We start from the raw sequence: 22890 nt of genomic DNA on the forward strand, positions 1-22890 counted from the left end.
TCTGGGGCTGCATGAGTGCTGCCGGCACTGGGGGGCTACAGATCATTGAGGGAACCATGAATGCCAACATGTACTGTGACGTACTGAATCAGAGCATGATCTCCTCCCTTCAGAGACTGGGCCACAGGGCAGTATTCCAACATGATAACCACCCCAAACACACCTACAAGATGACCACTGCCTTGCTAAAGAAGCTGAGGGTAAAGGTAATGGACTGGCCAAGCATGTCTCCAGACCTAAACCCTATTGAGCATCTGTGGGACATCCTCAAACGGAAGGTGGAGGAGCGCAAGGTCTGGAAGCACCATCTAGTCTAGGGTTTGCTGGGGTCACCATAGAGCCAAGTGTTCCCTGAACTTACCATGCAGCGCAGGGTCCCCATAGAGCACAGTGTCCTTTGAGTTACCATACAGCCCATTGTCTACTGAAGGGGCTCCATCTAACCAAGTGTTTCCTTAAACTCATAATGCAGCCCAGGGTCCCCTGGATTTACCACAGAGCACAGTGTCCCCTAGAATTACCATACAGCCCATTGTCCACTAGAGGCCCTACCTAGTCTAGTGTTTCCTGGGGTCACCATAAATGCCAAGTGTTCATTTGACTCACCATATAGACCAGGGTCCCCATAGAGCACAATGTGCCCTAGAGTTACCATACAGCCAATTTTCCACTAAAACACAATCTATTCTAAGGTTTGCTGGACTCACCATACAGCCTGGGGTCTCCATAGAGCACAGTGTCCCCTAGAGTTACCCTACAACTCATTGTCCACTGAAGGCACCATCCAGCCTAGTTTTTCCCTGGGGTCACTATAAAGCTAAGTGTTCCTTAAACTCACCATGCAGCCCACAGTCCCCTGGAGTCATCACAGAGCACAGTGTCCCCTTGAGTTACCATACAGCCCATTGTCTACTGAAGGGGCTCCATCTAACCAAGTATTTGCTGGGGTCACTATAGAGCCAAATGTTCCCTGAACTTACCACGCAGCCCAGGGTCCCCATGGAGCACAGTGTCCCCTTGAGTTACCATACAGCCCATTGTCTACTGAAGGGCCTCCCTCTAGCCAAGTTTTTGCATGAGGTCACTATGAAGCGAAGTGTTCCGTGGACTCAACATTCATCTCAAGGTCCCCTGGATGCACCATCTAGTCTAGGATTTGCTGGGGTCACCGTAGAGCCAAGTGTTCCCTGAACTTACCACGCAGCCCAGGGTCCCCATAGAGCACAGTGTCCCCTTGAGTTACCATACAGCCCATTGTCTACTGAAGGGGCTCCATCTAACCAAGTGTTTCCTTAAACTCACCATACAGCCCAGGGTCCCCTGGAGTCACCACAGAGCACGGTGTCCCCTAGAATTACCATACAGCCCATTGTCCACTAGAGGCCCTACCTAGTTTAGTGTTTCCTGGGGTCACCATAAATGCCAAGTGTTCATTGGACTCACCATACAGACCAGGGTCCCCTGGAGTCACCACAGAGCACAGTGTCCCCTAGAATTACCATACAGCCCATTTTCCACTAGAGGTCCTATCTAGTCCAGTGTTTCCTGGGGTCACCATAAATGGCAAGTGTTCACTGGACTCACCATACAGACCAGGGTCCCCATAGAGCACAATGTCCCCTAGAGTTACCTTACAGCCAATTTTCCACTGAAGGCACCATCTAGCCTAGTTTTTCCATGGGGTCACTATAAAGCTAAGTGTTCCTTGGACACAACATTCATCCCTAGGTCCCCTGGAAGCACCATCTAGTCTAGGGTTTGCTGGGGTCACCATAGAGCCAAGTGTTCCCTGAACTTATCACGCAGCCCAAGGTCCCCATAGGGCACAGCATCCCCTTGAGTTACCATACAGCCCATTGTCTACTGAAGGGGTTCCATCTAACCCAAGTATTTGCTGGGGTCACCATAGAGCCAAGTGTTCCCTGAATTTACCATGCAGCCCAGGGTCCCCATAGAGCACAGTGTCCCCATGAGTTACCATACAGCCCATTGTCTACTGAAGGGGCTCCATCTAACCAAGTATTTCCTGGTGTCACCATAGAGCCAAGTGTTCCTTAAACTCACCATGCAGCCCACAGTCCCCTGGAGTCACCACAGAGCACAGTGTCCCCTAGAATTACCATACAGCCCATTGTTCACTAGAGGTCCTATCTAGTCCAGTGTTTCCTGGGGTCACCATAAATGGCAAGTGTTCACTGGACTCACCATACAGACCAGGGTCCCCATAGAGCACAATGTCCCCTAGAGTTACCCTACAACACATTGTCCACTGAAGGCACCATCTAGCCTAGTTTTTCCCTGGGGTCACTATAAAGCTAAGTGTTCCATGGAGTCATCACAGAGCACAGTGTCCCCTTGAGTTACCATACAGCCCATTGTCTACTGAAGGGTCTCCATCTAACCAAGTATTTGCTGGGGTCACTATAGAGCCAAATGTTCCCTGAACTTACCACGCAGCCCAGGGTCCCCATAGAGCACAGTGTCCCCTTGAGTTACCATACAGCCCATTGTCTACTGAAGGGGCTCCATCTAGCCAAGTTTTTGCATGAGGTCACTATGAAGCGAAGTGTTCCGTGGACTCAACATTCATCCCAAGGTCCCCTGGAAGCACCATCTAGTCTAGGGTTTGCTGGGGTCACCGTAGAGCCAAGTGTTCCCTGAACTTACCATGCAGTCCAGGGTCCCCATAGAGCACAGTGTCCCTTTGAGTTACCATACAGCCCATTGTATACTGAAGGGGCTCCATCTAACCAAGTGTTTCCTGGGGTCACCATAGAGCCAAGTGTTCCTTAAACACACCATGCAGCCCAGGGAGCCCTGGAGTCACCAGAGAGCACAGTGTCCCCTAGAATTATCATTGTCCACTAGAGGTCCTATCTAGTTTAGTGTTTCTTGGGGTCACCATAAATGCCAGGTGTTCATTGGACTCACCATACAGACCGGGGTCCTCATAGAGCACAATGTCCCCTAGAGTTACCATGCAGCCCATTTTCCACTGAAGCACAATCTATTCTAAGGTTTGTTGGGGTCACCATAAAGCAGGCATGTCCAAAGTCAGGCCCGCGGGCCAATTGCGGCCTGAGTTCTGGTTTTGAACGGCCCGCCTGGTTATCTGGACATATATATCTTTTGTGGCCCCCAACGATCTCCTACAAAAGATATACAGTATCTCACAAAAGTAAGTACGCCCCTCAAATTGTTGTAAATGTTTTATATCTTTTCATGTGACAACACTGAAGAAATTACACTTCGCTACAATGTTTTGTGGGGTTTATCTAATCTTCAGGCCTAAAATGATTTTGTAAACGTGCAAAGAGTTGTTTATGTTTTTGGGGGATGGGGATTGGACTGGAAGGGGGGGAGGGGGGGTGCAGCCAGGTCAGCCTATTATATCTGCTGTGCAGCAGCCCTTATATTTCATGGGGTTTATTTTAAATATTTAGTGTTTGTTTTCCCTCCTTTGCTATCCCATAAAGCAGTGTGCTCCTCCATTCATTGGCTTTCACAGCCTCCACGCAGACAACGGGTCCCTCCCGCGCCTGCGCAGTAATGAAGATCAGACTCTGCTGCCAGGTGAAGTTGGCGCCTGCGCAGTGATTTCTCCGAGCAAGTGTGGTGCGTACTGCGCATGCGCGGTGTGCCGGGATGTCTCTGGCAGATGAGGGCTGAGCGTAATGACATCCGGTAAGAGCGGCGGTCAGCGTTCCCGGGATGGAGAGAGCGAAGGGGGAGGAGCCTGAGAAAGGAGACCGAGACCCCGCCCACTAAGAGACACCGACCGGCAGGTGAGACCACGGAGGGGGTCACCATAGAGCTCGGAGTCCTCTGGGGTCACCATAGAGATCAGAGTCCTCCGGGGTCACCATAGAGATCAGAGTCCTCCGGGGTCACCATAGAGATCAGAGTCCTCCGGGGTCACCATAGAGATCAGAGTCCTCCGGGGTCACCGTAGAGATCAGAGTCCTCCGGGGTCACCGTAGAGATTAGAGTCCTCCGGGGTCACCGTAGAGATCGGCGTCCTCCGGGGTCACCGTAGAGATCGGCGTCCTCCGGGGTCACCGTAGAGATCGGAGTCCTCCGGGGTCACCGTAGAGATCGGAGTCCTCCGGGGTCACCGTAGAGATCGGAGTCCTCCGGGGTCACCGTAGAGATCGGAGTCCTCCGGGGTCACCGTAGAGATCGGAGTCCTCCGGGGTCACCGTAGAGATCGGAGTCCTCCGGGGTCACCGTAGAGATCGGAGTCCTCCGGGGTCACCGTAGAGATCGGAGTCCTCCGGGGTCACCGTAGAGATCAGTGTCCCCCGGGTCACCATAGAGATCAGTGTCCCCCGGGGTCACCATAGAGATCACTGTCCCCCGGGATAGGCTTCCTTGAATAAGTGAGTTTTCAGGGATCTCCTAAAGGTGGACAGGTTAGGGGCTGATTGGATATACCGGGGGAAGGGAGTTCCAGAGGATGGGAGAGGCTCTGGAGAAGTCCTGAAGGCGAGCATGGCAGGAGGTAACAAGGGAGCTAGAGAGCAGTAGGTCCTGGGAGGAGCGGAGGGGGCGATTTGGGCGATATCTGCAGATGAGGTTGGTGATGTAGATGGGGGGAGATGTTGTGAATGGCCTTGTATGGTGTGGTGAGCTTTTGGAATTTTATACGGTGGGGGAGGGGAAGCCAGTGAAGGGATTGGCATTTGACATTTTTATCATTTTGTTCCCACAAATAGAGCTTTCTTTTGGTGGAATTTGATCACCTCTGAGGTTTTTTTTTTTTTAATTTTTTGCTAAAAAAAACAAAACTTTTTTTCATATGTTATAAAATTTTGCAAACAGGTAATTGTTCTCCTTCACTGATGAGGCAGCACTGATGGGTGGCAGTGATGGACATGGAGAGGCGGCACTGATGGTTGCCAGTGATGGGCACTGATAGGCGGCACTGATAGGCGGCACTGATAGGCGGCACTGATAGGCGGCACTGATGGGTGACAGTGATGAGGCAGCAATGATGGGCACAGAGGGGCGGCACTGATGGGTGCCAGTGATGGACACTGATGGGTGGCAGTGATGGGCACTGATGGGTGCCAGTAATGGGCACTGATGGGTGCCAATGATGGGTACTGATAGGCGGCACTGATGGGTGGCAGTGATGGGCACTGATGGGTGCCAATGATGGGTACTGATAGGCGGCACTGATGGGTGGCACTGATGGGCGGCACTGATGGGCGGCACTGATGGGTGGCACTGATGGGTGGCAGTGATGGGCGGCACTGATGGGTGGCAGTGATGGGCGGCACTGATGGGTGGCAGTGATGGGCGGCACTGATGGGTGGCAGTGATGGGCGGCACTGATGGGTGCCAGTGATGGGCGGCACTGATGGGTGCCAGTGATGGGCACTGATGGGTGGCAGTGATGGGCGGCACTGAAGGGTGCCAGTGATGGGCACTGATGGGTGCCAGTGATGGGCACTGATGGGTGCCAGTGATGGGCACTGATGGGTGCCAGTGATGGGCACTGATGGGTGCCAGTGATGGGCACTGATAGGCGGCACTGATGGGTGGCAGTGATGGGCGGCACTGATGGGTGGCAGTGATGGGCGGCACTGATGGGTGGCAGTGATGGGCGGCACTGATGGGTGGCAGTGATGGGCGGCACTGATGGGTGCCAGTGATGGGCACTGATGGGTGCCAATGATGGGTACTGATAGGCGGCACTGATGGGTGGCAGTGATGGGCACTGATGGGTGCCAGTAATGGGCACTAATAGGTGGCACTGATGGGTGGCAGTGATGGGCGGCACTGATGGGTGCCAGTGATGGGCACTGATGGGTGCCAGTGATGGGCACTGATGGGTGCCAGTGATGGGTACTGATGGGTGCCAATGATGGGCAGTGATGGGCGGCACTGATGGGTGGCAGTGATGGGCACTGATGGGTGGCAGTGATGGGCACTGATGGGTGGCAGTGATGGGCACTGATAAGTGACATTGATTGGCAGCACTGGTGAGCACTAAGGGGACTGATGTCCTTCTAACAGAAGCCGGTTTTCTTCTTTTCTTCACGCTGACAGTGTGAGGAAACAAAAAAGGCTGAAACCGGCTTCTGTTTACTTCTGTAATCAGCTGTCATTGGCTGACAGCTGATCACGTGGTAAAGGGCCTGCTGTGATTGGCCCTTTGCCCTGATCAGTGATCAGCTGAGTCCCGAGAACTCGGTGATCACACCGTGAGATATACGCCCTCCCGTCATTTTAAGCCCGCACTGTTGCCGTCTTTTGGCTATAGCGCGGGCACCAAGGGGTTACATTTTAAAGTGGTTGTAAGAGGCAGAAGGTGCCCCCCCCCTCCTAATACTTACCTGAGCCCCCTCTCTATCCAGCGATGTGAATGAGAGACTCGGCCATCCGGGACTCTCCCTCCTGATTGACTGAGACAGCCGCAGCGCCGTTGACTCCCGCTGCTGTCAAGCAAAGTCAGCCAATGAGGAGAGAGAGAGAGGGGGCGAGGCCGAACCTCGGCTCTGTGTCTGAATGGGCACAGTGAGCTGTGGCTCGGGGTGTCCCCATTGCCAGCTGCTCTCTGTGGGGGGGCACTCAACAGGAGGAGAGGGGCCAAGAGAGCCGGAGAGGGACCCCAGAAGAGGAGGATTGGGGCTGCTCTGTACAAAACCATTACAGAGCAGGAAAGTAGAACATGTTTGTTATTTTTAAAGGAAAAAAAAAGAAGACTATAGTATCACTTTAATTCTTGTTAGGGGGAGAAGGAGGGGGGAGGGGGGGGCAGTGGACGGCTCTATTTAAAGCGCTTTTAGTGGTATAATAATCCAGAGCTTGACAAATTTATTTTGAATGTAGGAGATAAAAAGGTTAGGAGCCAGTTTTTTTTTTTTTTTTTTTTTAACGTTAACGTTTTAAGCGTTAATGCCCTCCATTATTGCAGACCAGTAGAATGATAGTCTGGGGCAGGACCAGAACTTATTTATGTATGAGCTATCCGGAGACCTACATCTGGGGCACTCCGGGGACCTCTCTGGGTATATTCTGTGCAGTCTCTGAGGCGTAAGATATGTCCTATGGAAGAACTTGGCTTGTATCAGTTTTGTCCCTAGAGGATATCACCAATTTAAAACTTTCCTCGAAACTTTCCTCATAAGACTCCCTATCCAATGTAGGGATATCCGCCTCCCACCTAGACCAGAGTACATCCATCTTGAGAGAATCTTTCCTAATAAGAGTGAAGTACAATGCAGACAAAGGCTTGGGTAGGGTCTCCTGGGTCAACAATTCCTCAACCGCATCAGATGTTAGATGGGGTGGAGTTGGGAATTGTGCACGGAAGGCATGTCTCAACTGGTGGTACCAGAACAACATCCACCGAGGAAGGCCATTAACCCTAATAAGATTGAAGTACAACGCAGACAAAGGCTTGGGTAGGGTCTCCTGGGCCAACAATTCCTCAACCGCATCAGATGTTAGATGGGGTGGAGTTGGGAATTGTGCAGGGAAGGCATGTCTCAACTGGTGGTACCGGCAACAACATCCACCGAAGAAGGCCATTCACCCTAACCAATTCTTGGAAGGATCGGAGAGATCCCGCTACTACAACACCTTTTAGCAATTTGATATTATACCGGGCCCCAGAGCTGCGGGTCAGGGATTGTCCGGAAGTGTGGGAAGGACGGGTTTCCCCCACATAGGGCAAAAGGGCGACCACCTACCCGGAGAAACAAACCTCTTCCTGGCCCCACACCGTAAGAGTAGTTTTGGTAGGGATCGGTAAAAGAAGGGTATGCTGAGGCTCCACGATAAATCAGATTACCTAACTCTCTGAGATAACCCACAAGAGTCGCCTCAAGGCAGACTGCAGCATTGGCTTTAGACTGTTCCAACCACCATCTGACCGTGACCAATATGGCCGCCCAATAGTAAATTAACAGGTTGGGCAGCGCCAACCCACCACAGTCCACCGGGAGCTGTAGAGTTGATCTAGCTAATCGAGGGGAAGAGCCCCTCCATAAAAAGGAACCAATGCAGCTATCCAGCTCCTTAAAAAAGAACGGGGTATCAGCACCAGGCAGTTCCTGAACAGATAAATACATTTGGGAAGATAAATCATCTTTAGAACATTAATACGTCCTAGTAAGTTAAGGGGGAGATTGGCCCACCGAGAGCAGTGTTCCTTAAGGAGTGATACTACAGGTTGAATATTAAGGCGTTGAGAGGAGTGGGGATCTCGTGCAGCCCTAATTCCAAGATATTCAAATTCGTCTACCCATCTCAATGCTGACTGAGCCGCGGAATGTCTGGCCTGTGCATCAATAGGGAACAAAACAGATTTGCTCCAGTTGATCCGGATTCCAGAAAATCTTCCAAATTCGTCAAAGGCCGCTAGTGCAGCTTGTAGGGAAGGACCAGCGTCTTGCAGGTACAGCAAGGTGTCGTCTGCATATAATGATATTTTCTCCTCCAGAGGGCCGATCCTGAGCCCCCTAATATTATCAGAGTGCCTGACCAGAACTGCGAGGGGTTCCAAGGCCAGCGCGAAGAGACTTAGAGATAGAGGGCAGCCCTGGCGGGTCCCCCTCTGGAGGAGAAAGAAATCTGAGAGGGAGTTATTAACCCTAATCCTTGCCCTAGGGGCTCTATATAGCAACTCTAACCAATGTAGAAACCTAGGTCCCACTCCAAATCTCTTCAACACCTCCCATAGGTACTCCCACTCCACGGAGTCAAAGGCCTTCTCCGCGTCTAGAGAGGCTATGACTCTTGTACCTTCATTATGATGGGGTGTGGCCAGATTTAGAAACAGACGACGGATATTGATATCCGTGCCCTTACCCGGCATGAACCCGGTTTGATCTACATAAACAAGGTCCTCTATCACCTTACCAAGCCTTCGTGCTAGAATTTTCGCCAACAGCTTGGCATCAGCGTTAATCAGTGAAATAGGCCGGTAGGAGGCGCATTCTTCCGGGTCCTTACCAGGTTTGGGCACCAATACGCCACCATGACTCCGGAAGAGAGTCCAGGTCAAGGGACTGTTGTAGTAATGAAGTGAACTTGGGGGCCAAAAATTCTTGGTATGTTGAATAGAATTCAATGGGAATTCCATCAGGTCCCGGTGATTTGCCTGACTGCATACATCCCAACGCTTCCTGCACTTCTTCAAGTGAGATATCCCTATTCAAGTCCTCTCTTTTTGCTGATTCCAGGGAAGGGAGCGGGATCAGGTTAAGATATTCTATAAGTTCAGAGGTGTGGAAAGTTGCCCTAGAAGAGTATAATGACTGGTAAAATTTCAGAAACCTATGATTTATATCCGCTGAATCCGTCAAGGTGCGACCATCCAGATCCCTCACCCTACCAATATGGGTCACGGCATGTTGTCCCTTAGCCAACCATGCCAATAGCCTCCCGTTTTTGTCCCCGAATTCAAACACCCGCTGGGCGCTATCCAGCATAGCTTTTTTAGTGAGCTCAACTCTGAGTAGGGACAGTTCCCTCAAAGTATCCTGCCAGGGGACATAGGTACCCTGATTAGGAGATCTTACATAATCAGCCTCTTTTAACCGTGCCTGTTCCTCTAGATGCCTCAGAGACTGCACAGACTGCCTCTTCTTGGCAGCGATACACACCATATACGATCCCCTAAGCCATGACTTGAGGGTGTCCCAAACCACTAAAGGACCAGCTGAGCCTGCATTCCCATTCCAAAAGTTACACAGTTCCTCTGGCATCACCTCTTGTATATCTGGGTCCATAATCCAATATTTGGACAGTCTCCAAGTTCTAACACCCACCTCCTCAGAGAGCCTAAATGTAACTGATACCGGGGCATGATCCGAGATTCCGCGCGAGAGGATCTCCGCAGAGACCATTCTACGCAGTAAGGCCTCTGAGGCAAAAATCAGGTCAATGCGGGACAATGTCCGGTGTGTGGTGGATAGGCACGTGTATTCTCTGTCAAAGGGGTGAAAATGTTGCCAAACGTCTGTCATGTGAAATGTGGAGGCCCAACAGGACAACCCCAACTGCAGAGGACCAGAAACATGGAGTCTGTCCATAGTTGGAGAGGGAGCCATATTAAAGTCACCAGTAAATAGTACATTCTCGACATTATAAAGTGTAACCTGCTGCATCAGCTCATGAAGCACATCTATATCGGCTGGGGGGGGGGCAGGTACAGACCCACAATCACCACAGGAACTTCCAAAATCAGGGCGTGAAGGAGCACATACCTACTTCCCGAGTCGATTTTAACATCCAGGAGCTGAAAAGGCAGGGATCTGTGCACTAATACACTAACGACTCTGGCGTAGTTAGAGTAGGGTGCGTGGTAGTAAGCCCCCACCCAGGCTCGTTTTAAACTCAGAATAGGTGTCCAAAAAAAAAAAAAAAAAAAAACTCAATTCGAATCGTGAATCACGTTTTTTTTTTAAAGAAATTGCGGATTTTTTTTTTTTTTTGAGAAAATCGCCCAGCTCTACTCTCTCCTCTCTTCCCGGGATAAATAGTGGGGGGGGGGTTGCACGCTTTTTTTTTTTTTTTTTTACATACGTATATGAGAAATGTCAGAATGTCGGTATTGAGGTAGTGAAATACCCTTTGTGACCGTTGCCCAGCGTGCGCAATTTTAAAGCGTGACATGTTTGGGATCTATTTACTCGGCGTAACTTCCTCTTTTTTTATATTTTACAAAAAATTGGGTTATGTATTGTGTTTTTTTTTTTTTATTTGCATTAACATTCAAAAATGTGTATTCCCCCCCCCCCAAAAAATAGCATTTGAAAAACCACTGCGCAAATACTATGTGACACAAAAAAATTGCACCACCCCCCATTTTATTCTCTGGGGCCTCTGCTTTAAAAATATATAATGTTTTGGTGGGTTCTAAGTAATTTTCTAGCAAAAAAAAAATACTGACGCCTGTAAACAAAAAGTGGCAGAAAAAAGGTGATTAACCACTTCCGGACCGCCCACCACACCTGCGGCAGGGCGAAAACAACGTTTTGTGCGTGAGACACCGAGGGACGCGCGCCTGGGGAGCACGCGCGTAGGTCCCGCAAACTAGATGTCCGCCAGCAAACCCGCCATTGGTCCACAGAGAGGCAGAACGGGGATCTGCCTATGTAAACAAGGCGGCTCCCCATTCTGACAGGGGGGGCAAAATGGAGATCTGCTGTTTCAAGTAATCAGGAACAGCGATCTCTGTGTTGTCCCCAGTGAACCCATCCCCCTCCACACAGTTAGAACACACCCAGGGAACACAGTTAACCCTTTGCCCTTTGGAGAAGAGAGTGTACTGTCTGCCAATAGGGGACGATCAGTGGGCAGGTCCAATAGGTATGATACAGCGTCCCCACCTCTTTACAACAGCGCCAACAATGGCGATCGACAGATGGGGTATATAGAATGGAGCAGGTCAGGGGTTTGGTACCAGTGAAGTAAGATCTTGTATTGATTTTCTTTGTATAACGTACAGACAGAGCTCTTAGAGGCCTGCGACCAGATAAGTTGCCATGTCTTCAAGGGTATATCCTCGCCCAAGTCCTTCTCCCACTTGCGCATATAGGCATGCCAAGGTCCAGTTGAAGACAAATCTGTGATCAGGAGTTGATAGGTGACGCGATATCATACCTTTTTAGGGGACGAACCCTCTAAGCAGATATTCTCAAACTCGGTTAAGGGGGAGAATTGCAGGTTCGATACCAGAGACTGTGCAAAGTGGCTGATTTGTAATTCTAACTAAAGAAGGCTTGTCAGGGTAAATCAAAGGTATCTTTCAGATCCTGGAAGGACCTCAAAGTTCTGGTATCCACCAATTGACCGTACCGAAACAAGGCCCTATCCATCCAGAAATGGGACATCTGCGAGGTCAAGCTGTCCGGGATGTTGGGAGTAAACAGAAAGGAGGGGACCAGGGAGGCGAGTGGAGGTGAGCGGGTACAGGGAAGTTAATGCAAATTGGGAGGTGGAGAAGTGCCAGAGGGACGGGACCATGGGCGCTTCCTCCCGGTGATCTGGATCCAGGGTGCCGGAAGTGGCAGGGGAGCTGGCAGGGGTTCCCCAACCGGGAGTAGGCGGTACAGGAATGTCCAAGTCTCTGCAGAAGGACTGAAGGTCCTCCGGGTATCGTAGTGTGGTGGACCTCCCGTCTCTCTTTGCTGTAAGGCTAAAGGGGAAGCCCCAGTGATAGCGGAAATCGTGTTCCCTCAGTAGGGTAAGAAGCGGTTGTAGGGAGCGTCGTTGCTGGAGAGTAAACCACGTCAGGTCTGGGAAGAGCTGTATTGGGGCTCCGTCAAAGTCGATAGTGCGCATGTTGCGGGCTTTTCTCATGATTTCTTCTTTGAGGGTATAGTTGTGGACTCTGCATATCACGTCTCGGGGTCTAGACCCTGGCCCGCGAGGGCGGAGGGCATGATGAGCCCGGTCCAGTTTAACTTTTTGGTGTTCTGGGCAGCCCAGGACACTGTTGAAGATAGCTTGTAGGGTAACAGGTAGGTCTTCGTCCTGAGTGGCCTCAGGTAGGCCTCGGACCCTGATATTGTTGCGCCTGCCCCTATTGTCCAGGTCCTCAAGGTGGCGGTGGAAGTCCCGGAGGATGGATGCTGGCAGGCCAGGCAAAGAGCTTCAGCACTGCACGTCCGTTCCCGCTGCCAATATTTTTTTATTATTATTATTATTATTATCAATTTTTTTTTTTTTTTTACCAAAAATATGTAGAAGAATACATATTGGCCTAAACCGATGAATACATTTATTTATTTATTTTTTTTATTTATTTTTTTTGGATATGTATTGTATTATAGCAGAAAGTATAAAAATGTTTTTGTTTTTCAATATTGTCGCTCCCTTTTTTTTTTTTTGTTTTGTTTATAGAGCAAAAAAAATAGTGCAGAGGTGATCAAATACCACCAAAATAAAGCTCTATTTGTGGGGAAAAAAAAGGACATACATTTTCATTTGAGTACAGCGTGGCACGATTGTACAATTGTCAGTTAAAGTAACGCAATGCCGTATGGCAAACAATAAAGGGGGGTAAATCCTTCCGTGTCTGAAGTGGTTAAGTAGCAGCGGTGGGGGGGGGACTGGCCATTTTTTTTTTCTCTGTTGTGTGTGCGGCATGCGCGCTCCTTGTTTCACTCCTTTTTTTTTTTTTTTTTTGTTTGTTTCTCTTGGCACAGATGAGTATTGGCCTCGCGGTCTGTCCAGGTGATGAGTTTTGGGGATGAGAAACATTCGGCGCCTGTTCCTGAGGTGCCTCCGCCTGGGACACAGAAGGAAATGGACGAAGGTGAACCTCCTGACCGACTACGTGCGCTACTGCCGCCTCTGCCTGGTCTCCCTGGCCTACAACTCCTTCACCGACAGCGACGTGGTGATCGAGTCCTTGTTTGAACCCGTTTATTGGCTGGTGGATCACGTGACCAGATGGTTCGGCATAGTAAGTACTTACCCAGCCTTTTTTTCACCCCCCCCCCCCCCCCCCCGTGGTTCACCTCCCACCCACAACGGTAACTTTGGTTTGGCTGCAGTGTGATTGTGGAGGGCTGAGTGTTCCGTTTTTTCCCCAAGGTTCTCCTACCTAACCCCAGGGAGGGTTAGAAGAACGAGGATTGCACCGATACCAAGTCTTTTTACAAGCAAATGCTCTGATACCCGAAAACCCATATCTTTGCGGTGCGATTTGAGCCCATTTAACGGCTTGCCGACCGCCTCACTGCGGCAGAATGGCACGGGCTGGGCAAAAACACCCGTACAGGTACGACGTCCCCTTTAAGAGCCGCCGGAGGGCGCGCGCCCGCTGCATGGCGGGGGGCCCCGATGCGCTTGGCCAGCCGGCGCAATCGCGTGCTCGAGCACGGGGATGTGTGTGTAAACACACAAATCCCTGTTCTGTCAGGGGAGAGGAGACCTATCGTTTGTTCCTACTAAGTAGGAACAACGATGGGTCTCCTCCCCCAGCCAGTCCTATCCCCATACAGTTAGAACACATACAAGGAACACACACTTAACCCCTTGATCGCCCCCTAGTGTTAACCTCTTTCTACCAGTGACATTTATACAGTAATCAGTGCATTTTTTATAGCACTGATCGCTGTCAATGGTCCCAATAATGTGTCAAAAGTGTCCGATGTGTCCGCCGCAATGTCTCGGTACCGCTAAAAATTGCAGATTGCCGCTATTACTAGTAAAAAAAAAAAAATGCCATAAATCTTTCCCATAGTTTGTAGACACTATAACTTAATTGCTCAAACCAATCAATATCCGCTTATTGCGATTTTTTTTTTTTTTTTTTTTTTTTTAAATATGTAGAATAATACATATCGGCCCCAACTGATGAAGAAATCTGTTTTTTAAAAACATTATTGAGGATATTTATTATAGCAAAAAGTAAAAAAATATTGTTTTTTTTTTTTTTCAAAATTGTCTGTTCTGTGAGCGGAGAGCTGATGACTGTCAATCAGCATCTCTCCTCTCTGCTCCTCCTCACTCACTGGAAGTCTGAGCTGTGGAGGGGCGGGGAGCGGCTCGCTGAGACGGGTGTCAGTCCAGGCACCTGGCGGATCCAGACTTTATTGTCGGGATGCCTGGACTCATTCCTGGGACGTCAGCAGAGAGCGGACTTTAGGGCGCTCTCTGCTGAAAACGGGTCACAGGAGTGCAAAACAAATTGCACTCTTGTGACCCAGAGGAGAAGCCCTGCTGAACGAGCTCAGGCTGGACTTCTCCTTTTTAATGTGCTTCTTCTTGAGCCACTCCTTTGTTGCCTTGGTGGTATGTTTTGGGTCATTGTCATGCTGGAAGACCCATCCATGACCCATCTTCAGTGTTCTGGCTGAGGGAAAAAGGTTCTCCTCTAAGATTTTACAATATATGGCCCCATCCATTGGCCCTTCATGCTGGAAGACCCATCCATGACCCATCTTCAGTGTTCTTGTTGAGGGAAGAAGGTTCTCCTCTAAGATTTTACAATATATGGCCCAGTCCATTGGCCCCACATGCTGGAAGACCCATCCATGACCAATTTTCAGTGTTCTGGTTGAGGGAAGAGGGTTCTCCTCTAAGATTTTACAATACATGGCCCCGTCCATTGGCCCCTCAATGCGGCACAGTCGGCCTGTACCTTTTGCAGAGAAAAAGCCCCAAAGCGTCATGTTCCCACCTCCGTGCTTGACTGTAGGGATGGTGTCCTTAGGGTCATAGTCAGCATTTTTCTTCCTCCAAACCACGGAGGGTTCTTTCAGGCTCTCCCACACAATGTGCGGAATGGTTCTCCCCGCTGTGAGCTCACACAGGAGCCGGCTCGCTTCCTCTGATCTCCGCCATCTTTTGTCATTTCAGGTGTTTGTCGTTCTGGTGATCATCCTGACCAGCTCCATCGTACTGATCGTCTACATCTGTGTCCTTCCGCTCATCCTCCAAACCTATTCCACCGAGTGGATCTGCTGGCACATCGCCTACGGCCACTGGAATCTCATCATGATCGTGTTCCATTACTACAAGGCCATCACCACACCTCCCGGATATCCACCCCAGGTACCCCCATGGTTAACCCCTCGCCACCCAGGCCAATTCTGGCACTTCTCTCCTACGTGTAAAAATCACCATTTTTAATTGCTAGAAAATTACTCAGAACCCCAAACAGTCTATATTTATAGATATATAGATCTATATATCTATAGATATCTATAGATATATATCTCTATATATATAGATATATATATGAGAGAGAGAGAGAGATAAAATGTTAAATAAATAAATATAATATCATTTTTTTTTTTTTAGCGGAGACCCTAGAGAATAAAATGGTGGTCGTTGCAATTTGTTATGTCACCTGGTATCTGCGCAGCAATTTTTCAAACGCAATATTTTTTGGGGGAAAAAAATACACTTTAACCACTTCAGCCTCGGAAAGGATTTGCCTCCTTAAAGCGGGGGTCCACCTATCTATCGTTTTTTTTTTTTTTTTGGAGTTTATTCACAAACTTTTCTTCTTATGATTATCTACTCACATGTTCTGTGTAATAAGTCCGCCTGTGTCCGATTTTGTTGTAAAGAATAACTTTCACTGAAGGCGGTTTCCATCTTCATTGTGGGCATTTGAAGCCCACAAGCATGTATTTCCTGGATGCGGTGAATGCTGTGCTCCCAGCATTCACCGAGATGTTGTGATGACACTGTTGCACAATGCATGCTGGGAAGCCTGAGACTAGCTCCCAGGGGACTGTGGGAGGTCTGGGAGAGGCTAGAAACACGCCTACTCCCATGGGAGGAAAACCAGGAAGTGCTAAGAAGGTAATTACGGCGATTTAAATTTTTTTACACAGCATGTCAGCATCTAGGCAAGGAAGAGAATGCATAGAGATAATGTTCAAAATTTGGGTGGAACCCCGCTTTAATGACCAGGCCGTTTTTTTTTGTTTTTTTTTTTTTGCGGTACGGCATTGCGTCGCTTTAACTGACGTTGTACCCAAATAAAATTGACATCCTTTCTTACCCACAAATAGAGCTTTCTTTTGGTGGTATTTGATCATATCTGCGGTTTTTATTTTTTACGCTATAAACAAAAAAAGAGCGACAATTTTGAAAAAATACATTTTATTTTTTTTTTTTTTTACCTTTTGCTAAAATACATATAAAAAAATATATATATATAAAGAAAAACAAATTCATTCATCAGTTTAGGCCAATATATATTCTTTTACATATTTTTGGTAAAAAAAAAAAAAATCGCAGTGGGGGTATATTGATTGGTTTGCGCAAAAAAGTTATAGCGTCTACAAACTATGGGATAGATTTAGGGACTTTTAATTTTTTTTTTTTTAATTGTTTTTACTGGTAATGGCGGCGATCTGCGATTTTTAGCAGGACTGCAACATTGTGGCGAACAAATCTGACCCCGAATGACACTTTTTGACATTATTACATTGATCAGTGCTGTACAAATGCAGTGATCAATGTAAAAATGTCACTGGCAGGGAAGCGGTTAACACTAGGGGGCAATGAAGGGGTTAACTGTGTTCCCTGGATGTGTTCTAACTGTAGGGTGGATGGGTTACCTAGGACATGACAGAGATCGCTGTTCCCGATCACTGAGAACAGAAGATCTCTGACATGTCATTAGGCAGAATGGAGAAATGCCTTGTTTACATAGGCAGTTCCCCGTTCTGCCTCTGTACACAGCAATCGCAGGCATGCTCCCGCACCGCGCGCGTGTGCACGCTATCCTCCTTGCACGGACCGACGTACAGGTATGTCGGTTCGCGCAGGAGAGCCGACCTAAAGCAGTTAATGTACGTGAGCAGGTCAGAAAGTGGTTATTGAATTAAGAAAAAAATAAATAACACAATATTTACCCCTATTTATTTGTATAATGTGAAAGATTATGTTACACCGAGTATATAGATACCTAACATGTCACGCTTCAAAATTGTGCACGCTTGTGGAATGGCGCCAAACTACTGTACTTAAAAAAAATCTCCACAGGTGAGGCTTTAAACATTTTTACAGGTTACCAGTTTAGAGTTACAGAGAAGGTCTGGCGATAGAATTATTGCTCTCGCTCCAGCGTTCTCGGCGATACCTCAAGTATGGTGCAACTGCTGTTTACATACGTGGATGCAACCTACTTATGCGTTCCCTTCTGCATGCGAGGACAGGGGCGCTTAAAAAAAAAAAAAAAAAAGTATTATTATTATTTATTTTTACACTGACCCTTCAATTTTTTGATCACTTTAGTTCCTATTACAGGGAAATCTAAACATCTCTTGTAATAGGAATAAGGCATGAGAGGTCCTGTTTATGGAGAGATTTGGGGTCCCCAGATATCTCCTCTACCCTGGAAAGCATGAGATCAAAAAAAAAAAAATCATCAATCTGCTTTCCAGGAAAAAAAAAAAAGCTGTCAGTGTTTACATCTGCCAGAGTCGGAAGTGATGTCATGACGTCGCTCCCGGTGTTCTGTAAAAATTAGCCAACTCATCAGAAACTCCAACCACCTCACTTCCGCGATGGTTCCTTCAACACCAATATGTTAGTAGTGGGAGTAACAGGTTCTCTTTACCACTTCCCATCCCGTACGCCGTCATATATCCGCCTTGGGTTGAAGTGGAGATATCTGGATGGTGGGTGTAGCTACAGGCATCATCCGCTGGATTGCTTTTACAGGCAGTCCCGCCACCCCCCCCCCCTCCACCCACCACCCTCCGGTGACTTTCCACTACCACTACTAACATATTGGTGTTGAAGGAACCATCGCAAAGGTGCGGTGCCTGTATGTGTGTTGGAGCAGCACTCCAGCCTCCTGTCATAGGTTCACTTTTGGGGTTAGGTTTTAAAAGAGAAGAATGGCCAAAGCTTTTTAGGTGTGGGTCACATGGGGGTGTACTTACTTTTACTCTTCTGTGACCCAAAGTCATCAGATAGAGCGGGTTATAGCCCAGCAACTGACAGTCATTGCAGCAGATAGAGGACTGAATGTTTAGTGGTGATGTTAAAGGGGTTATAAAGGCAGAAGGTGCATTCTATGTGTGCAGCAGCCCCCCTCTCCATCCAGCGATGTACACAAGAGACTCGGCTGTCCAGGACTCTCCCTCCTGATTGGGGTACTATTGGCTCCCGCTGCTGTCAATCAAACTCAGTGAGCCAATGAGGAGAGAGAGAGAGGGGGCGGGGCCTAGCCACGGTTCACTGTCTGAATGGAAACACAGAGCTGCGTCTTGGCTCGGGTGCCCCCCCCCCCCCCCCCATAGTAAGCTGCTTGCTGTGGGGGGCACCTGGCAGGAGGGAGGACCCGAGAAGAGGAGGATCAGGGCTGCTCTGTGCAAATTCACTTCACAGAGCAGGTAAGTATAACATGTTGTTTGTTTTTGTTTTTTTTTTATTTTATTTTCAAAAAATAAAAAAAATAGATTTTAGTATCACTTTGAGAGATTACCCTCTTCAGTGCTGGAAGATTTACCCGCCTTCACGACCAGGCCACTGCATTAGTTTAACCGACAAAATTGCGCGGTCGTGCGGTGTTGTACCCAAATAATATTTTTTGTATTTTGTTCTCCCCCCCCCCCCCCACAAATAGAGTTTTCTTTTGGTGGTATTTGATCACCTCTGCGGTTTTTATATTTTGCGCTATAAACATAAAAAAGACCAACAATTAAAAAAAAAAAAAACAATATTTTTTAATTTCTGCTATAAAAGGAATCCAATAATTTAAAAAATAATTCTTTAATAATTTAGGCCAATATGTATTCTTCTACATATTTTTAATTAAAAAAAAAATCCCAATAAGCGTATATTGATACCTAATAAAGTGGCCATGTCCTTTTTTTTCCCCACAAATAGAGATTTCTTTTGGTGGTATTCGATCACCATCATCTGCGGTTTTTATTTTTTGCGCTATAAACATAGACCGACCATTACAAAAAAAAAAAAAAGACAATATTTTTTAATTTCTGTTATAAAACAAATCCAATAATTGAAAAAAAAAAAAAAAAACAATTTCATCAATTTAAGCCAATATGTATTCTTCTACATATTTTTAATTAAAAAAAAAATCCCAATAAGCGTATATTGATACCTAATAAAGTGGCCATGTCCTTTTTTTTCCCCACAAATAGAGATTTCTTTTGGTGGTATTCGATCACCATCATCTGCGGTTTTTATTTTTTGCGCTATAAACATAGACCGACCATTACAAAAAAAAAAAAAAGACAATATTTTTTAATTTCTGTTATAAAACAAATCCAATAATTGAAAAAAAAAAAAAAAAAACAATTTCATCAATTTAAGCCAATATGTATTCTTCTACATATTTTTAATAAAAAAAAAAAAAAAAATCTGCTAATTTCTGCTATAAAAGGAATCCAATAATTAAAAAAAAAATTCTTTATTAATTTAGGCCAATATGTATTCTTCTACATATTTTTAATTTAAAAAAAAATCCCAATAAGTGTATATTGATACCTAATAAAGTGGCCAGTGAGTGTATAATTTGCTGATCGCATACGTATGCACAGATTTTAGGGAGCGTGCATGGCAGCGGGGTTATGGGTTACTTTTAGTGGCTTTTTTTTTTTTTTTTTTTTTTTAATTTAATTTTTTTTTTTTTTTTTTTTTTTTTTATTATTATTATTTTGCAGCACTAAGTTGAAATAAAACGTTTTCTCTTGACACATACAGGGTTCATTTTACTAAAGCCGGAGACTTCAAAATCCGTCTTCTGCAGAGAAACCAATCAGCTTCCAGGTTTTATTGCCAAAGCTTAACTGAACAATCTGAAGGTGGAAGCTGATTGGTTTCTATAAAGTGGGCCGAATTTTGCAGTCTCCAGCTTTAGTAAAAAAAAAAACAAAAAAAAAAAAAAACGCATACCTGTCTAATTCTTCTCTTTCTTCCTCCTTCTTCTCAGCAGGCTCAGAAACACGTTCCGTCGGTGTCGGTGTGCAGGAAATGCATCGCCCCAAAACCCGCCCGCACGCACCATTGTAGCATTTGCAATAGGTAAGTTGTGCAAAGTCAGTTTTTTTTTTTTTTAATAAATTCTCACACCTCCTTGTGTATGGTGGAGACCCCAATATTAGAGGGGCTCCCCCCACTCTGGGATTGTACACTATGGAGCGTTCCATACCAGCAGGAGACTGATCTGGGATATTCCAGAGGAGATGCACTATACTACCAAAAGTATTGGGACGCCTGCCTTTACACCCGCATTTATTTCAGGTACTTGTATAGCGCCGTCAATTTACGCAGCGCTTTACATTCACATTGTACATTCACATCAGTCCCTACCAGGGACGGGACAAGGGGCGGGCAGGAGGGACGGCTGCCCTGAGCACTGCGGTATAATGATGTGAGGTGGTGGGGGCACCACAAGGAGATTTCCCACCCCACCTACCACCTCCGAAAAAAGTGTGTATGTATATATGTGTGTGTGTGTGTGTGTGTGTGTGTGTATGTATATATATATATACATACAGTATATACATAATTTCATACTCCTTTTTTAACAAATAAAGTGCAACATTTATTGTAAAGTGCCAGCTTAGGAGGACACCGGTGTGATAATGGTTCCTTCGCAGGGAATTTCTAAAACAAGTTGCAATGACTGAGGGCCCCTCCTGCACTATGTTTCTATGCAGGTTCCAATATGTGGGGCCCCTCCTTGCCCCAAGGTGTCTGCACATGTGGTGATCTGTGCAGAGGAGTGAGGCCGGGAGTGCTGAGTGTGCCACCCCTGGGCCCCTCTCCTCAGGCTGCCTGCCTGTATTGATTGTGCAAAGTGGGGCCCGGGCCGCTCAGTCCTCAGTGCCCATCAAATGCAACCTGATCAGTGCCCATCAATGCAACCTGATCGGTGCCCATCAATGCAACCTGATCGGTGCCCATCAATGCAACCTGATCGGTGCCCATCAATGCAGCCTGATCGGTGCAGCCTGATCAGTGCCCATCAATGCAGCCTGATCAGTGCCCATCAATGCAACCTGATCAGTGCCCATCAATGCAACCTGATCGGTGCCCATCAATGCAACCTGATCGGTGCCCATCAATGCAACCTGATCGGTGCCCATCAATGCAACCTGATCGGTGCCCATCAATGCAACCTGATCGGTGCCCATTAATGCAACCTGATCGGTGCCCATTAATGCAACCTGATCGGTGCCCATCAATGCAACCTGATCGGTGCCCATCAATGCAACCTGATCGGTGCCCATCAATGCAACCTGATCGGTGCCCATCAATGCAACCTGATCGGTGCCCATCAATGCAACCTGATCGGTGCCCATCAATGCAACCTGATCGGTGCCCATCAATGCAACCTGATCGGTGCCCATCAATGCAACCTGATCGGTGCCCATCAATGCAGCCTGATCGGTGCAGCCTGATCGGTGCCCATCAATGCAGCCTGATCGGTGCCCATCAATGCAGCCTGATCGGTGCCCATCAATGCAGCCTGATCGGTGCCCATCAATGCAGCCTGATCGGTGATCGGTGCCCATCAATGCAGCCTGATCGTGCCCAGCTGATCGGCGCCCATCAATGCAGCCTGATCGGCGCCCATCAATGCAGCCTGATCGGTGCCCATCAATGCAGCCTGATTGGCGCCCATCAATGCAGCCTGATCAGGAATTGGAATTGCGCTGTTTTTTTTTTTTTCCAATCTGTCATTTACCTTTTTGAATAGCTTTACTATCCGGCATTTCTAAATGCCAAACTGAATCATGTTTTCCATCTGAATATCCTTACATCACAAATACAGCGCAGGGGTTCTCACACATTTCCAATACTTTACTATAAGAAGTCTTCAGATTTTTTTTTTATACAAGGTCCACCTTTGAGTGCTAACGAGTGTTCTCTCTTCACAGGTGTATTCTTAAAATGGATCATCATTGTCGTATCCTTTATTGTTGTAAGAGACCTACGAGGAGAGAAATCTGGCGGCTGCTTTTCATCCCAGCTTTACTTTCTAGTTAGTCGCTGGACCTAAAACGAATGTGCAGGATGGGAGTCCAGACTTTGCAACACTTTACTTTGTTGCATGCTTGTTCAAGACAAGGACAGGAGTGACAACCCCCAAATTTTCATCCTTTATTTACACTATATTAAAGATGTTCTATCGGGTTGAGGTCAGGACTCTGTGCAGGCCAGTCAAGTTCCTCCACCCCAAACTCGCTCATCCATGTCTTTTATGGACCTTGCATCGTGCACTGGTCCAAATCATTTGGTGGAGGGGGGATATGGTGTGGGGGTTGTTTTTCCAGGGGTTGGGTTTGGCCCCTTAGCTCCAGTGAAGGGAACTCTTAAGGCGCCTCGTGCACCGGGGGGGGGGGGGGGGGCTAAACGCCGTATCCTCGTACATCTGGGGGCTAAATACCTAGTGTGCATGGGACCTAAGCAGTGCTTCTTGAC

At 47.5% G+C, this 22890-nt stretch overlaps 1 protein-coding gene across 6 annotated transcripts in view; it reads left to right on the forward strand.

The window, feature by feature from the left end:
• Nucleotides 1–3574: 3574 nt before the first annotated feature.
• The window catches only part of ZDHHC16 (zDHHC palmitoyltransferase 16), a 37270-nt gene continuing 17954 nt past the window's right edge, over nt 3575–22890 (forward strand). Inside the window, exons 1-6 of one of the 6 annotated variants that reach the window (XM_073595487.1) lie at nt 3576–3785; nt 11769–11917; nt 13167–13426; nt 15328–15522; nt 20393–20484; nt 22347–22375. In XM_073595487.1, coding sequence (XP_073451588.1) covers nt 13211–13426; nt 15328–15522; nt 20393–20484; nt 22347–22375 — 532 coding nt within the window. In that variant the 5' untranslated portion in view covers nt 3576–3785; nt 11769–11917; nt 13167–13210. Of the gene's footprint in view, nt 3786–11768; nt 11918–13166; nt 13427–15327; nt 15523–20392; nt 20485–22346; nt 22376–22890 lie in introns of all 6 variants that reach the window. The other 5 variants (XM_073595490.1, XM_073595491.1, XM_073595489.1 and 2 more) reach the window with 5 other exon arrangements.

The sequence above is a fragment of the Aquarana catesbeiana genome, linkage group LG08 (genome assembly GCF_042186555.1).
Source record: "Aquarana catesbeiana isolate 2022-GZ linkage group LG08, ASM4218655v1, whole genome shotgun sequence".
NCBI classification, from domain to species: domain Eukaryota; kingdom Metazoa; phylum Chordata; class Amphibia; order Anura; family Ranidae; genus Aquarana; species Aquarana catesbeiana.